This window comes from Heptranchias perlo, chromosome 21 (assembly GCF_035084215.1).
Source record: "Heptranchias perlo isolate sHepPer1 chromosome 21, sHepPer1.hap1, whole genome shotgun sequence".
NCBI lineage: Eukaryota > Metazoa > Chordata > Chondrichthyes > Hexanchiformes > Hexanchidae > Heptranchias > Heptranchias perlo.
Genome location: NC_090345.1, coordinates 40,268,759 through 40,285,210, shown reverse-complemented (window position 1 = coordinate 40,285,210; position 16,452 = coordinate 40,268,759). Strand labels below are relative to the sequence as shown.

Genomic DNA, 16,452 nt, shown 5'->3' with positions numbered 1-16,452 from the left:
ATAAGTTAGAAAAAAACAGGTGAACTAACTTATTTCAATACGGTTTATGGCAATATAGACAACTATCAGATAGGTTAACAATTGTACCCGTCAACCACAGGATTCACTCAACAGTGACTACTCTTCCCCTCAAAGTCACACACCATCCTGACTTGGAAATATATCGCCGTTCCTTCATCGTTGCTGGGTCAAAATCCTGGAACTCCCTACTTAACAGCACTGTGGGAGAACCGTCACCACATGGACTGTAGCGGTTCAAAGAGACGGCTCACCATCACCTTCTTAAGGGCAATTAGGGATGAGCAAGTTCTTTCTGCTTTCTTTCTTACTCGTGTGAATCAAGTTGTGCAATAGGAAATGTTTAAGTTCCTAACAAACCTGGTACTTTGGATTTGACTGCAGTTGGTAAAAGTCCAGTGCAGTCACCCAATACATCCTGTAGAAATCACAGAAGAGAGAGAGAAAATAAACTTTAAAATAGCAGAAACCTCCTCAATGCACAAAGAGGGTGCCTCGTGTCACGTACCTACATGTGAAATATAGGAACTTAGGAACAGGAGTAGGCCATTCAACCCCTTGAGCCTGTTCCGCAGGCCAGACGCCAAGGTCTATAAAGTGACTGCCACGTAGACTATTAAGTTAGTCAGGTTTAGTGACTGGTAACCAGCACAAGAAATAGTCAAAAGAAGCTGCTAAGGTGTGAAAATGATTGGATTTTATTTGAAAAACTCTGCAACACAGAACAAAACTTTGCAAAATGGTAACACTACAAATGGAAGCCATTCCGATGTAGAAAAACATAAATAGTCGAGGGAATAATGACCAGCTATTATAGTGGAAGCAGAGAAAGGATATTTATAGACTGGTATAAAGACCCCTCACATCATTTAAAGATTGATGAACAAAATGGTTGAATGTAATGACAAAGAAATATTGTTAAAGCAATAAAAGGACAAACATGAGGTACAAATGTTATTCAACCTGAAAAGTTCCATTCGCAACCCCTCAGATAATGAAGCAGTCCGAGCCCGCATGCTGCAAGACCTGGACAACATCCAGGCTTGGGCTGATAAGTGGCAAGTAACATTCGCGCCAGATAAGTGCCAGGCAATGACCATCTCCAACAAGAGAGAGTCTAACCACCTCCCCTTGACATTCATGGCATTACCATCGCCGAATCCCCCACCATCAACATCCTGTGGGTCACCATTGACCAGAAACTTAACTGGACCAGCCATATAAATACTGTGGCTACAAGAGCAGGTCAGAGGCTGGGTATTCTGCGGCGAGTGACTCACCACCTGACTCCCCAAAGCCTTTCCACCATCTACAAGGCACAAGTCAGGATTGTGATGGAGTACTCTCCATTTGCCTGGATGAGTGCAGCTCCAACTACAGTCAAGAAGCTCAACACCATCCAGGAGAAAGCAGCCCGCTTGATTGGCACCCTATCCACCACCCTAAACATTCACTCCCTTCACCACCGGCGCACCGTAGCTGCAGTGTGTACCATCTACAGATGCACTGCAGCAACTTGACGAGGCTTCTTTGACAGCACCTCCCAAACCCGTGACCTTTACCATCTAGAAAGACAAGGGCAGCAGGCCATGGGAACACCACCACCTGCACGTTCCCCTCGAAGTCACACACCATCCTGACTTGGAAATATATCGCCGTTCCTTCATCGTTGCTGGGTCAAAATCCTGGAACTCCCTACTTAACAGCACTGTGGGAGAACCGTCACCACATGGACTGTAGCGGTTCAAAGAGACGGCTCACCATCACCTTCTTAAGGGCAATTAGGGATGAGCAATAAATACTGGCCTTGCCAGCGATGCCCACATCCCATGAATGAATTTTTTAAAAATTAAAGAATATTGAACAAAAACCACTGTAATCCCAAAGCATTACAACACTTTGATGATTAGCTGGGCAAGACCAAAGAAAAAGCCACTGGTAACTGAAACCTAAACACATGAGGCAAAGAGGTAATTGTAATCAAGCCAGATGATGCTGTAATCACTAATTACTTAAACACTAAACCAAATATCCTGACGTCCTTGAACAAACTACCAAAAACATAAAACCTTACCACAGTACGTGGCCCCATTATTTTGAGGAGAGGCACAGAGTGCTAAAGCATCAAATAAACAGATGAGATTCTATTCTCTACACTAATATTTTATATTAATGAAAGGCTCAAATGATTTTACAGAAACAATGTGCAATTTTCCATGGACAGAATTTTTTTTAAAATGCATCAGTTTTATTTGAGGTGGTTTCATTTAGACTAACAATCATTAAGAATGATTAAAAACTTCTGGTAATTGAAAATGGGAAGCTTTAATGCTCTGCCTTATTATGAGCTGGTTTATCCCGTGGCCTGTTTTATGAACACACAGGAGATGTTGCCATGGGATCGCTCATTTCCTCACTAATATCTAAAATCTCCATGCAACACACAGACAGAACAGGAAAATATAACACTAACTTCATTTTTTTTTCTGTCTTCAACAATTGTATCTGTTTCAAGTGCAAAGTAAAAAAAACAAAAATTGAAATCTGCTAATCACTAGAAATGTTTGATTCCTGACACAAGTATCACATCAGCAGTCAGACTACAGCTCAAGACTTCAGGTGGTTTATTTGTGCTATTACTGCGTCTTGTCGCAGGAGAGCAAGTATCACGTACCGTCCTCCTGCTCTTACACTCGGTCTATGTATATGCGGTGGACTTGGCTTCTACAAAGACTTATAAAGACTGCTCCCTTATCTCAACAGCAGAATCACAGACCCAAATTTTCATGGGTCGACGATGCAGTCAGTTCCTGAAATCTGGGGCTTGCAGTACAGCAGAGTGAAATCTACACATCTGCATTGACTGCATTTCTATCGTGTGAAAGCACCTTTAGATGTCACTCCACATGAGCTGGGCACAGGTTGTGCATGCAGTTGAATTTAATCATTTAAGATGTCCTCTCACACAGTCAGACTTCAAAGGATTGATGAAGTGACAGAGAGCAGGCAGGCACCATCTTTCACTGTGCTGTTGGACCAGGCCTCCAGATGTTGCTGGAACATCTCCTGGTCCTGCACCCAGATGTTCAATGGCATAACTATCCCAACAGGGCTACACCATCCAACAGCAACCCGTCCCCAGAGTTGCTCCCCCAACTCAGGGAGAACTTAAGGCACAGTCACAGGTTATGCAGTGTGACAGCACAATTTATAGGGTCACGGATGGAAAGCATGGGCATAGGGCTCAGAACACATTACTAATGTAAATAGCACAATATAAATATTGATCTTTTTATTTCCTCTTAGTGTGTACAGCGTTTTTGTGTCTAGGGCCATGGAAAGGTAACAAGTTCCGATAAAGATGGCAGTTCAGCTCTGGAAGAGAGAAAATGCTACATGTCCTTGGAGGAAAAGGTGTTGTGTTTTCATACCACAAACAAAGGTGGTCAGTGGCAGGAAGTGTTCATTACCATAAGTAGTTCTCAATCACACATTTCTACACCAATTCATTAACTCTCTCCATATCTCCCTCCCCCTCTTCCTGTGGGCCTGCAGCTCCACGCACCTCATCACCATCCTTTGCATGTTCACTCCTCACTGGATGACAAGATTGTGTAGCATGCAGCAGGCAGTGACGAGTATGCAGACTTGGACTGGACTGTAGAGCAGCCCCCTGCCTGAGTGGTCCAAAGAACAGAATCATTACTTTAGCATCCCAGAGGTGTGCTCCACAGTAACTTGGGTGGTGGCATGGGCCTCAGTGTATCTGCACTCTGCTCTGGAACTTCTAATTGGATTCTGAACTTCTCCTGGTTACAAAGGGTGCCTCTGGTCTCCCAACATTCATCCATTCATTGTCTCGGAACCTTCAAGTAATGCAGACAAGATGGAATGCTGCGTAATTAAAGCATCAGGGCGCTCAATGGATAACTAGTATTAACATTCAGGACCACATTTCTGTAGTCAGGAGCCACCTGAACTTTTGGTGTGCCGTCACTTTCCGTCTATGTCTATATTTGGGATGGTGTGTGGATCCCTGATGGCCAACTAGCTTCCATCTATACAACCCTGGACTCTTGAGAATTTATTAGCTGTAAGTTGTAATGCAGCAGCAATTATCAAGACTACAGAAAATTCTAGCTGAGCAAAATGAAGGGTTTAGCAAAAAGATGAGCACACGGGAGAAAAAGAAATTATGCAAGATGTTCAATGCAGAAATAGACAAATGACCAATGCCAAAAAACTGTCAAGACTAATTCAACCAACCTTGCTTGATGAATTAGACCAAAGTAGGTCAGGCCCGTTGAGCGGACATGTGACCACTTTATAAGGGCCAGACAGGTACTGAGCACAGCCTTGTCCAACATTGTGAAATTCAGAAATTAACTATTGGAATGTGGGGTTAACTTGCCTGCCTGCCGCAAAATTTGACAAGCGCGCACCACCAGCAAGGCTCCACACTGCTGACAGAGGCTCATGGAACTGGGGCTCGTGTCCACAGCAACCTTCAAGCAGTTAACTATCACAGTACTGAGCAATGCAGATGGCCATTCCAGTGTCAGGATCTGCATTGCTTGTATTTCACAGCAAGATGTAGGACAAGTTTAAAGCAATATTTTTACATGCCAATAAATGCTTTAACTAGCTCGACAAGCAATTCTAACTTCACGAGCTAATGTTTTAACTTCTATAGGGCTGATTCACCGATCGAGTAACTGCCGACGAGGACCAGCACTCGCAGGGAGCATTGGTCAGTGAATCACGAGCCCACAGGGCCCGATTTTCCTTCCATTTGATCACGATTTCTCAACCAGCACTTCCTGTGAGGGACAATCTTTGCCAAGAGCACCCGATTGGTGAATCAGACATTATATTCCATTTAGGGCATTCTAATTTGACAGGGCATTGAAGCAAATGACCTGATGTGACTTTGGGGAGTAACAAAGTCCTCTGCAGCTTTTGTCATCCAAATTAATATTCAAGTGATAGATAAATAGTTGATTAAATAAATGATAAACTAGAGCACTCTATAGATAAATGTGAAATAGGATGTTTGTGCCATCAATAAATTCCAACACTTGAAACAGATACTGCATTATAGCAATTTTAATGGTCTGCAATGCATTTGATTTGGAAACTAATACAAACTATAAAAAGATCAAATGTTGCAAATATTCCAAATGTTCCTATATACACTAAATGTATTGCAGTAGTTCAAAATGGATGTTAAAAATAGATTTATTTTTCAGGCATTGTATTAAAATGTTTTTTCTTCCTGCTGGCAAGTTCTGAAGGCAATAAAATGTGCATTATTATAGTCTCACTGAGTTGAAGGTTCCCTAAGTGTTATGATCTTGGCCTTCAGAATTTTTTTGTAGCAGAATAAATGTAGCTGCCGATATGAAACAATGAGATTTCTTGTATTACATTTTGCACTGACGTGGTTTTAGGCAAAAATCGAAGTGTTTTTAATCTGTCTTAACACGAGAGAACTGGCACTGTGGGCACTTACAAATGACCACGCTGATCAACGTTAGCTAGGGGGGCCATCTTGTGCAATAGAAAAAAAAATGCCCTAATGAGGGCACAGTTTGAAGTATTAAATACCCATTGCCTTGTGAGTACAGCTCTGCGACTCTGCAAATCCACTGGCTCAATTGCAAATCTCTCCAAATCGTGTATTTTACCAACGTTCACTTCAGGGTTTGGAGGTGGACCTCGGGAATACGAACTGAATCAGGGATTGCACACACACACATACACTCATCCACACACACTACATACACACACTCACACTACATACACACACTCACACTACACACACACACTCACACTACACACACACACTCACGACTACGCAATCACACGCAGCAGGAAAATAGAAAAGGGTAAGGAATACAAATTAGTAAAAAAAAGAATGGATTTTTAAAAAAATAAAATGGAAGTTAAACAGATGGGAAATTTGCATCATTTTGCAGCCATTAGAGGGCAGGCAGAAAGACAGATCTCAGGAGAATGGTTGGACATCAGAGCCAGGATGAAGCAATGCTGCCTCTCCTCCACTGGTCAGAAGGTAGAACTCTGATCAGGGCTGCCCTGCTGTGCCCCCCCCACCCCACCCCCACCAGAGCTGCAGCACTAAGCCCTGTGGGGACAGGGCTACTCATTATTCCCTAACTATTCCCTGCAGCCTAGGATCTTGCAAGATCCAGCTCACTCACTCTTTCCTGAGTGACTGATAGCGCAAGAAGCAACTTTGAATTATTAGGAGATTACAGCTGTTTATACATCAATATTGGCAGAGGCCTGAAAACAGGCTACTTTCCTGATCTCTTTCTCAAGGAATAGCATGTGGTATTAGGGGATTAAAATCAATCAAACAAACCTACCTGGATAATGGAGCACTGCAAAGTTTGTGGCCCATCCTTCCAATAGTCAAAGTAGGAGCAAGAAACTCCACCACCTGTATTCTACCCTGCACCAAGTCCTGCTCACCCATCACTCCTGTCTCCATCAAGCTCCACTGGCTCCCCATCTCCCAGCACATTAAATTAAAAATCCTCATCCACAGCCCACCCTATCACCCCAATTTTCTCTAGCCCTGCATCTCAACTTGCACCCAGCCCCTTGGTCAATCGTTGGTAAAATGGACATGCAGATTATCTGGAATCCCCCTTATTTGCAAGTAGTTGGCAAGCTGCAAGCACGAAACGTTCTTTGTCATTCGGGGTAGGAAATTGTATGCTCCTGTACGTTTACAAAGGCCTATGGCACTGAAAGGGGCAGTGCCAGGAACAGGAGGAGCAAAACATAGGCGCTGCACCAAGATGTAAGGGACTGCAAGAGTGCCTAGATTTCTGGAGATGGCTGTGGAGATCCTGGAGGAGAAGGTCAAGAACTGGAGGGACATCCTCTTCCCTTTGGATGGTCAGGATGTCCTACACAGAGTCCTAAGGTAGGAATCCCCAGTCATGCCTCCCATTCTTTCTACTTTGCCTCACATAATCCCTACCTTATGTATCTCTGTCTGTTTTCCTCTGTTTCAATTCAAACTAATTATTTAAATAATTCATCTAATTATATATATCTTTTATTCAACTGTTAATTGAATCACTTAAGTTTACATAGAGTTCATTGTGTAGCAATAAGTAACGGGAAATGAGTCACATGTTTGGTCTCATGACCCAGTTTTGGCAGGAGTTGATTGGGAGGTATGGGTGTAATAGAGATCTAGCATATGCTCGCCTTCCAAACTACAAATAACCCTTTTATTTTTCTAGGTCCTAGACAACTTCAACATGAGTGCAAGGCAGAGTGAAGAGGAAAGCCTTGATCAAGAGGCAGCATCACTCGCTCTTCCCCTGACAAGCACCAGCTCGGAAATCGGCATCCCGAGCAACTCAGTGACTTGGGGGGGGAGGAGGAAACTGTATCAGGTGAAGCAGCAAGCACAAATGAGCAGGTAGCAGTTACAACAAGTCTAAGGGATGAACTATCCAAAGGGCCATCACTTGTCATAGCTACTCTGAAGAAGAATGTGATGGGAGATGAATAGTTGGCTCTTTTAGTAGTTGGACAGTAGTTGCTTGTGATATGGAAGAACTATTAATTCTGGCTGGCAGGGATTCACCCATTAAAACACCCTTCAAACAGCTCTGGCAGCAGGCAGCTTTTTGGACTTCCTCCACGTTGGTAAGGTCCTCTACTCCACCCACCCCCGACAATAAGGCTCCTCCAAAAGTAGCTCCATGTGCAGCCTTCATTGTACAAAATTATGCAGCACACCCCAACGATGAACTCTCTGGACTATATTGGAGGACGGCTAGGTTGGTGAGGGCTAGGTTAGGTAGGTTAATCCCTTGCATTGGTTACCTCACCACCTGACGCTGGCTTAATCTGGCAACTGTGTCCTTCAGTGTTCGGTCTGTGTTGAAACTACCAAGCCACTCTTAGTGGTGGACACTGAAGTCCTGACCAGCACTGCCCCACTTTCGGGTACAAACGAGGCAGTAAGACGAAGAGAATCGATCTCAATATAATTTTTTGTACTGTACAAGGCACGTGATTTGAATGTAAACATCTGTCATATTATATTGTGTGCATATAGTGATTAATTAAACATTCTGTACTAAGCCTAAAAAAAAACTTTTTAAATTGTGGTGTATATAAAAAAAACCATGCATCTTCTCCGTATAACATAAAATCTTGTAAGCTGTACAGGAAAAATAAAAATTGTGCAGGAAATACAATTTAAAAGGAGATCTTATTAAGGACTGCAATTACAGTATTATTTGAGCATTGCTGCAAACAATTGTTCAAACTCAGGCCTTGTGCAACGTAGGATTATTCTAATTTGAAGATAGACAAAGGATTTGAGGATACAGCTCTTAGAAAACCAATTCTCCCCCTCCCCCTCCCCCCACCCCCCCCCCCACAAAACAACAATCTGAGCGCCTAATTAATCAGTGTTTCCAAGTTTGCTAATCAGGTCCAACAAAATAGCTGCAAGATACATATTGCAAATAACCACGGCCTATCCAATTCCCGTGGTTTGAGAAGATTCGTGTTAAATTCAGCATGGAGCATTATACATCATACAATTTTCCTAGGTCAAATAATAAAAAATTAGCAGAGCTGCACAGTTATAATGTGATCTCACAGCAACACATTTTGCATTGAAGAGGAGCTTACTTTTCACCGTGGCAGTCCTGGTGCAGTTATACAGAATGGCGAGCTCACCGAACACCTTGCCTGGTCCCATGGTACACAGCTTAACTCCTTCTTTCGTCACTTCAACCTTGCCCTCTGAAAAACAACAAAGTAAACACTGTTGTTTCCTGCTTCATCTCAACATGATTCAAGTGTTTCCAATGAAAATGCAATAGATACAAGGGTAAACTTTCCAATTCTGCACTCCCAGTGCAAGCTGGGAATGTATATTACAATATTGCAGATCCCCATCCCATGATTCTCTGTCCATTCTCCTGCAGAAGTGCAACATTTACCCTCTGTCCCATAGCCTCCAGGTATATCCTGTATATTACCGTATACCTGTATACAGGTGTTAGCTGTGGCTCAGTCGTACTGCTCTCGCCTCTAAGTCAAAAGGTTGTGGGTTCAAGTCCCACTCCAGAAATATAAACACAAATTCAAGGCTAATGCTCCAGTGCGGTACTGAGGGAGTGCTGCATTGTCGGAGGCGCCATCTTTCAGATAAGCTGCTAAACCAAGAACAGCCACCTTCTCAGGTGGATATAAAAGATCCCATGGTACTACTTTGAAGAAGAGCAGGGGAGTTCTAGCCAATATTTATCCCTCAACCAACATCACTAAAACAGATTATCTGGTCATTATCTCATTGCTGTTAGTGGGACCTTGCTGTGTGTAAATTAGCTGCTGCGTTTCCTACATTACAACAATGACTACACTTCAAAAAGTACTTTTTTGGCTGTAAAGCACTTTGGGACATCCTGAGGTCATGAAAGGCAATATATAAATGCAAGTCTTTCTTTCACATTATATATGAAAATATAGACATTTATTGTATATAATTATACATATAGAAGCAAACGCACACACCTGATACTTAGCTACATCTATTGAGTTATTGAAAACATACTGATAAAACTAAAAAAATTGATAAGATATGATGCATAATTTTATCATTTTTCACAAGGACTTTAAGGTTCTATGTACATATATAGTTATTTATTTGTCTCTCTATCACTACGAAGCTATGTAAGCAAAATAGCGCTCTTTTGATTACGGTTGGCTTCTTACTTAATCAGAAGCAAAATACTGCGCATGGTGGAAATCAGAAATAAAAACAGAAAATGCTGGAGAAGCTCAGCAAGTCAGGCAGCATCTGTGGAGAAAGAAACAGAGTTAACATTTCAGGCCGAAGACCTTTCATCAGAACTGGAAGATGTTAAAGAGTTAAAGTTTTTTAGCAAGTACAGAGCCAGGGAAAGGAGGGGAGGGGAGGAAAGAACAAAAGGGAAGGTCTCTGATAAGGTGGAGGGCACCAGTGATTAAATGACAAAAGGGATAATGGTGCAAAGCAAGGAGGGTGGTAATGGGACAAGTTAAGAAACAAAAGGTCGGTCTAAATGACAACAGCAGAACCATTACCAGCAGTTGCAGTCCAACAAAAAAAATATATAAATAAATAAATAAATTTTTTAAATGGGAGCAATGGTCATGATCTGAAGTGATTGAAATCAATGTTGAGTCCGGAAAGTTAATGAAAGATGAGGAGCTGTTTCTCGAGCAGAAAATGCTCCTCCCCCCTCCTTTCTCTAGCTCTGTACTTGCTTAAAAACTTTAACTCTTTATCTTCTCCCAGTTCTGGTGAAAGGTCTTCGGCCTGAAACGTTAACTCTGTTTCTTTCTCCACAGATGCTGCCTCACTTGCTGAGCTTCTCCAGCATTTTCTGTTTTTATTTGGCTCCTTACTTATTTCTGTTGAAACTTATCTGTCGCAAATAGTCAAACAGTAGATAATCCGATGGCGGCAGCAGCCTCCCACTCAAATTATTTGACATTCAAGTATTGACATGAAGATGTCCTGATGTTCAAGAGACACAGAACTGGGCAAACGTTAATGAGGGGTGAGTAAACAACTAGGTCAGACGTCATAGTTCATGCATAACTGTTTGTTAATTAGAATGGGGAACAATTCAACTTTTTAGAAAAAATGTAAATTACAATTTATGAAAGGGTATTTTAACATCGGTCTGTTACTGAATGAGATCATGGAGCAGATTTAGTAAATGGGGTAAATTTGACCAGTCCTCACTGTCCATGGGAACGGTAGCAGCCAGCAGAGCATGTTGGAAATTTGGGCATCTGCAGTCTGTGATTTTCCAATCGAATCAGTCTACAAATCTTGGGCATTATTCACCCTAGTTTCTGAAGCCAGTCAGGCCTTGTCACTGCACCTACACAAACCTGCTTTATTGCAGAAAATATATATTCTCTGTTGCTACACCATAAATCAACATTTGGATGAGATTAAAATTATGCAAATTTTAGTAGGTGACCTGTCTAATGGGTTATCGAAACATACAGAACAGAAACATTCCAGGTTCGATCCCTGGTCTGTGCGATATCAGCTGAAACACCGTGACTGGAGGGAAAAATCAGCCCAAGGTTCTGCGTCCTGATCCCTAACTAGTGACCATCGCTGGAAAGTGTAGATGTTAGATGGGAAGAGGGCCGCCATTCACCACCCGTGCCTAAACAGGAAGAATGGCCCCTGTGTGGAGTACCAAAGGGCTTTTGGCAATTGTGGAGCCACACAGCAAGATACGTCAGCCCCTTCAGAAGAGAATCTGGAAGAAATAAAACAAATGAAGAAAAACTAATAGATCTCCTGTGGCATTGCTTATCAGTAGTCCATGACTAGAGCACAGCTTCTGATGTTTACCACAGTCCCACTGCCATCTAAACAGGACAGCAATTCATCAATCACTGTAATACAGCAAGTATATTGAAGTAATATATCATAAGGCGGATCTTACTGATACTGGGCCTCACTGATATAATGGGGTGGAAATTTCTTTCGGTCCATTTTCCGGGCTTCTCTGTCTTTTTCTTTTTTCCCTTAGATGGCAGGTGGTGGCTGGAATGGTTTAATGTGTTAACGATATGAGCTACCAACAGCTGCAGCCTTCATTTATGGTGGGGGTTGCAGGGAAAATGTAGCATTCAGCAGCTCCCTTCCAATTGCCCACCTCCAATTACTTGTGTTTCCCTACCCTATCATTCCCATCGTGTCCAAGACCCCTTCACTCTTCCAGTACCAACTCCTCTCCTATCAGCCCCCTCTATCACTGCTACACCTCTTTCTCTTTGAACAACTCACTCAACCCCTGCACCATTCCACTCTCCTTCCTCCATGGTCACTAACCTCACAACTAACCCTCTATTCACTCTTTCCCTAATCCTACTTGCTCTCTCCCAACAGTAGATGCCGAGAGACCAGATGCCCCCATCCCTGAGCCAGTTTCTCTCATCTTCTACCATTCTGACCCTACCTTCCTTCCTTTTTGTTTCCCTCGTTGTTTGCTTTCAAAATGCAACTTTAAAAAAAATAAAATCAACTTAGAATGAGGAAAAACACAACCCGTGTGCCTTTCTCTCTCTTTCTCTGTATGCATTTAGCACTGATCTTTGCTGACTCTCAGATAGGGATAATTAGTTGGCTGAAAGGTTTAACTATTTATTTTTGAAAATTGAAGTAACATTAATGGAAGAAAGCACCCTCTTTGTCTCTCTGACCCAAGTGTCGATCTCACCTCCCCCTCTCTTTCTTAGTTTAAAACATAGAATAGAATCATAGAAAGGTTGCAGCATGGAAGGAGGCCATTCAGCCCATCGAGTCTGCGCCGGCTCTATGCAAGAGCAATCCAGCGAGTCCCACTCCCCCGCCCTTTCCCAGTAGCCCTGCAAATTTTTTAAAGCTTAACACAAGACAAACACAACAACAGATAAGTGTCATTTTTTCTCTCTATTAAAAGACAACTAAGTAGATAAATGTAACTATGTTACTGTGAAATATGTATTTTTAAAAATTTTGTCCAAATAGGGGGTGAGAAAATTTTCAGAAAATATTTTGAGCAATCTGTGGGAATCTTGTGACCAGATTGTACAATTACAGTGTGATACATTCTCACTATGAAATAGCAGCTATTGTGTGCAATACAGCGTGACACCTTCAACATTGAAACAGCCCATCACAGTTTTGCCTACAGGACTAACTGATACTGCAGGTACTTATAATGAGTTTTCAATGAAACCTGTGCCCGATGTGAATTGAATTTACTACATAACAGATAGATTTTTTAAAATCTTTGTGAGGAAGGAAAATGGCAACCAAAAGTTTTTAAAAATTGTGAGCGGTTTGTTTTGTAGCAAGTGCTGGTTTCTGATTGATAGCTTTGAAAAAAAAAGTAGCGATTTGATTGTTGGGATGTTAGTTTGGGAGATTTAGCTTTTCCTATCTGCGTTGGAATGAATCAGCACTTAACACACAGTGGTCACTTGAGATGATCAGGTGCAAACGCAACAGACACTTTACATGTGTGACACTGTTCGGTATGATTAATACTTTTAAGTGTGATGGACTGTAAAGTGCGCCGGTCAATTTTCCATGGACTGTGGATAGGTGACAGATCCAAGGCGTTTAATGATATAAATTATGCATACAAGGCTCAAATGCATTGGCAAAGTAATTTCTGCTGGGCCGCCTTTTTACAAGATGGAACGTAAGCTGAAGAAGCTGCAGCTTGCAGATAGCAGACACATTAAAGAAAATAATCACCACTACCCCAGACCGATTACAGTTCAATTTGGGCATAAATCCCGGGAAGAAACATGTGTACCTTGCACTCATCTTTCTTTTCTTAAAAACACTTGTGCCTTGCATATCAGAACGGCTGCTGCACATTGAACATTCAGCAATGTACTGTGCGTGTCCTATGCTTAACAAGGATGACACCAGAACTGAGAGGTTATACTTATCAGGAAAAATTGAACAGGCTGGGGCCCTTTTCTCTAGAAAAGAGAAGGCTGAGGGGGTGACCTGATAGAGGTCTTTAAGATTATGAAAGGGTTTGATAGGGTAGATGTAGAGAAAATGTTTCCACTTGCAGGGGAGGCCAGAACTAGGGACCAGAAATATAAGATAGTCACTCATCAAGCAACAGGGAATTTGGGAGAAACTTTTTTACCCAAAGAGTGGTTAGAATGTGGAACTCGCTACCATAAGGAGTAGTTGAGGCAAATAGCATAAATGCATTTAAGGGGAAGCTAGATAAACACATGAAGGAGAGAGGACTAGAAGGATATAGGGTTAGATGAAGTAAGGTGGGAGGAAGCTCGTGTGGAGCATAAACACCAGCATAGACTAGATGGGCCAAATGGCCTGTTTCTGTGCTGTACATTCTATGTAATTCTATACTTACACCTCCTTTTGCTAAATACACAACGAAGTATTAAAAAGACTGCGGCAATACATAGATTTTTTTAAAATGTACCCATCCCAAGTTCAGCTGAATGTAATAAACCGTGCACACAGGTCTGATTGCATGTTGTACTAGAAACAGGATTTTCCCAGCCTTTCACCTTCAGATCATTACATGAGGAAGGAGGTAGCCTCCGAAAGCTTGTGAATTTAAAATAAAATTGCTGGACTATAACTTGGTGTTGTAAAATTGTTTACAATTGTCAACCCCAGTCCATCACCGGCATCTCCACATCATGACTCCACATTGGGTAGCATCATATTTTTACTTGCATCATGGGGAAATGTATCTCTATAGAAACTCAAGACCATCTCCCCGGGCAAGCCAATTTTCAGCTCACACACAATAGGGGAGAAATCGGACCTACTTTTGCCCCTTTCCCACTTCAAAACAGGGGACAGGAGAGGGGGGAAGGGAAGAGGAGAAATTTCACAAAGCTATGTCCTGCGCCACAAGGGCGCCTGAAATACGTCTGATGCCATATTGGCTTGGGTGATGTTCAGACGTCTCTCGCTACTGCCTTAAACAGGCAATAGGCCTCTTGCATTTGCTAATAAGAGGCCTAACGCCTGTTTAACAACCTCTCTCTAAAATTGGTGAAAAACCAGTTGATGCTTGTGCCGTGCAAGCGCCAATTAGTTATTCCGGGCCTGCAACGGCCTAACCAGCGATCCTTAAAAAGGCTGGTGAAGACAAGGCAAATAAACTTTTGTTCACTTGCCTTAAAAGTGAAGCCAGGAGGAGGGGGAATGCTCCACAGCAACATTGCAGGCCACTGCTGCCTGGTGTCTGCCCCCCTCCCCCCACCTCCTGGACCTATCCGTGGACTGTTGCCCATTTCTGAGCCAGATGATCTTGTTCTGGGCCCGATTGCTGTCCGCAGCTAGTCAGTTTCATGGTATTTGTGCGATCTTCGCCCCGACCTCTTTGGGAAACATGTTGCAGTCGTGTCACCCCCGTTCCTCGCCCGTAGTCGGCCACTAACCAATTCCTGCCCCTATCAGACTGAAACTAGCACAAATATTACAGAAACAGAATGACTCAAATGTCTGAGGTGGTTTTACTACAGTAATATAAACCTTATAGAACTAAAAAATACACTTAAAACTTAATCATTTAATTATTAATAAAAATTCTATTTATCTGGTTATCTCTCTATTATTTTATAAACTTTAATTTTACTTCTTTTTCTATCTAATACAATCCTTCATTATCTTCCAACTCTCTTTCCTGAAAAAAATACTTTTAAATGTTTGATTTGCATGGTTTGTTCTTCCTCCTGGTTTCACCATTTCACCACAACAGCCAGTTTAAGAAAACCGGGGTTTCATTAACTGACTTTAAATGCTGGTTTTTCCGCCAGCTGGAAGTGCCGACACTGAAAATCAATGCGATCTGATAGATATGTCCAGGTCCATCTTTGACACATCCTTACAAGTCAAAGTACAGAAGCGGCTATGGTTCCAATTAGCTCACGGACATACCCCAGACCCAACAGCACTCAGATGGATATATTTAGCCGCAATGCTGGAAGAGTTAAAACAACAGAAAAGAGGAACATCTGGATGTCCAGCAAAGTATAAAGACGGGGTGGAGAATACACTGACAGAGTTTACTTTCTATAACCTGCTCAACAAGAATAGTAAATAGTTCTTGTGATGTTGGCGTCACTGGCAAGGCCATCATTTATTGCCCATCCCTAGTTGCCCTGAGGTGGCGGCGGTGGACTTTGCTTGCTAGGTCACTTCAGAGGGCAGTTCAGAGTCAACCACATTGGTGTGGGACTGGAATCACAGGTAAGCCAGACCGGGTAAGGACGGCAAGTTTCCTTCCCTAGAGGACACTGTCACACAATAAAAATGATAATGCAGTGGAGCAGATGTGGCCTGAGTGGAAACGATGGTTGCTCCCACACCTGGGACCAAGAGGTGACTTCCTATGACTTTAGGATCCGAGTACTGGCTGCGGATGCTGGGTCAATTGACATTTTCAAAACTGAGATCGATAGATTTTTGTTAGGTAAGGGCCTCAAAGGATATGGAACAAAAGTGAGTAAATGGAGGTGAGGTACAGGTCAGCCAAGATCTGCCAGAATGGCAGAACAGGCTCAAGGGACTGAATAGCCTCCTCCTGTTCCTATGTCTCTTGCCATTGAATACAGAAACTGCAAACATTTGAGGGAGATTGGCTAAATGATTCAAATGTATCCCTCTTTCTTTTAAATCAAGTGTTTTATCTAACAAGCAGTTACATTCAAGGTGAATTGACAGCCTAATGTATGTGTATCAAGTTTGAAATCGAAATAATTATGTAGCACACTAAGGTCAATTTCTCACACGTCAAGCTTCACTTGTTGCCCATTGTGTCAGGGAGACCCACAACATGCCTTTCACCAAAGAGTGGGAGG

The 16,452-nt window shown here is 42.4% G+C and overlaps 1 protein-coding gene across 4 annotated transcripts in view; it reads right to left on the bottom strand.

The window, feature by feature from the left end:
• The window catches only part of prkg1b (protein kinase cGMP-dependent 1b), a 609,599-nt gene that overhangs the window by 399,320 nt on the left and 193,827 nt on the right, over nt 1–16,452 (bottom strand). For all 4 annotated transcript variants that reach the window (XM_068002574.1, XM_068002575.1, XM_068002572.1 and 1 more), the window contains exon 3: nt 8,710–8,823. In XM_068002574.1, coding sequence (XP_067858675.1) covers nt 8,710–8,823 — 114 coding nt within the window. The remainder of the gene's footprint in view (nt 1–8,709; nt 8,824–16,452) is intronic.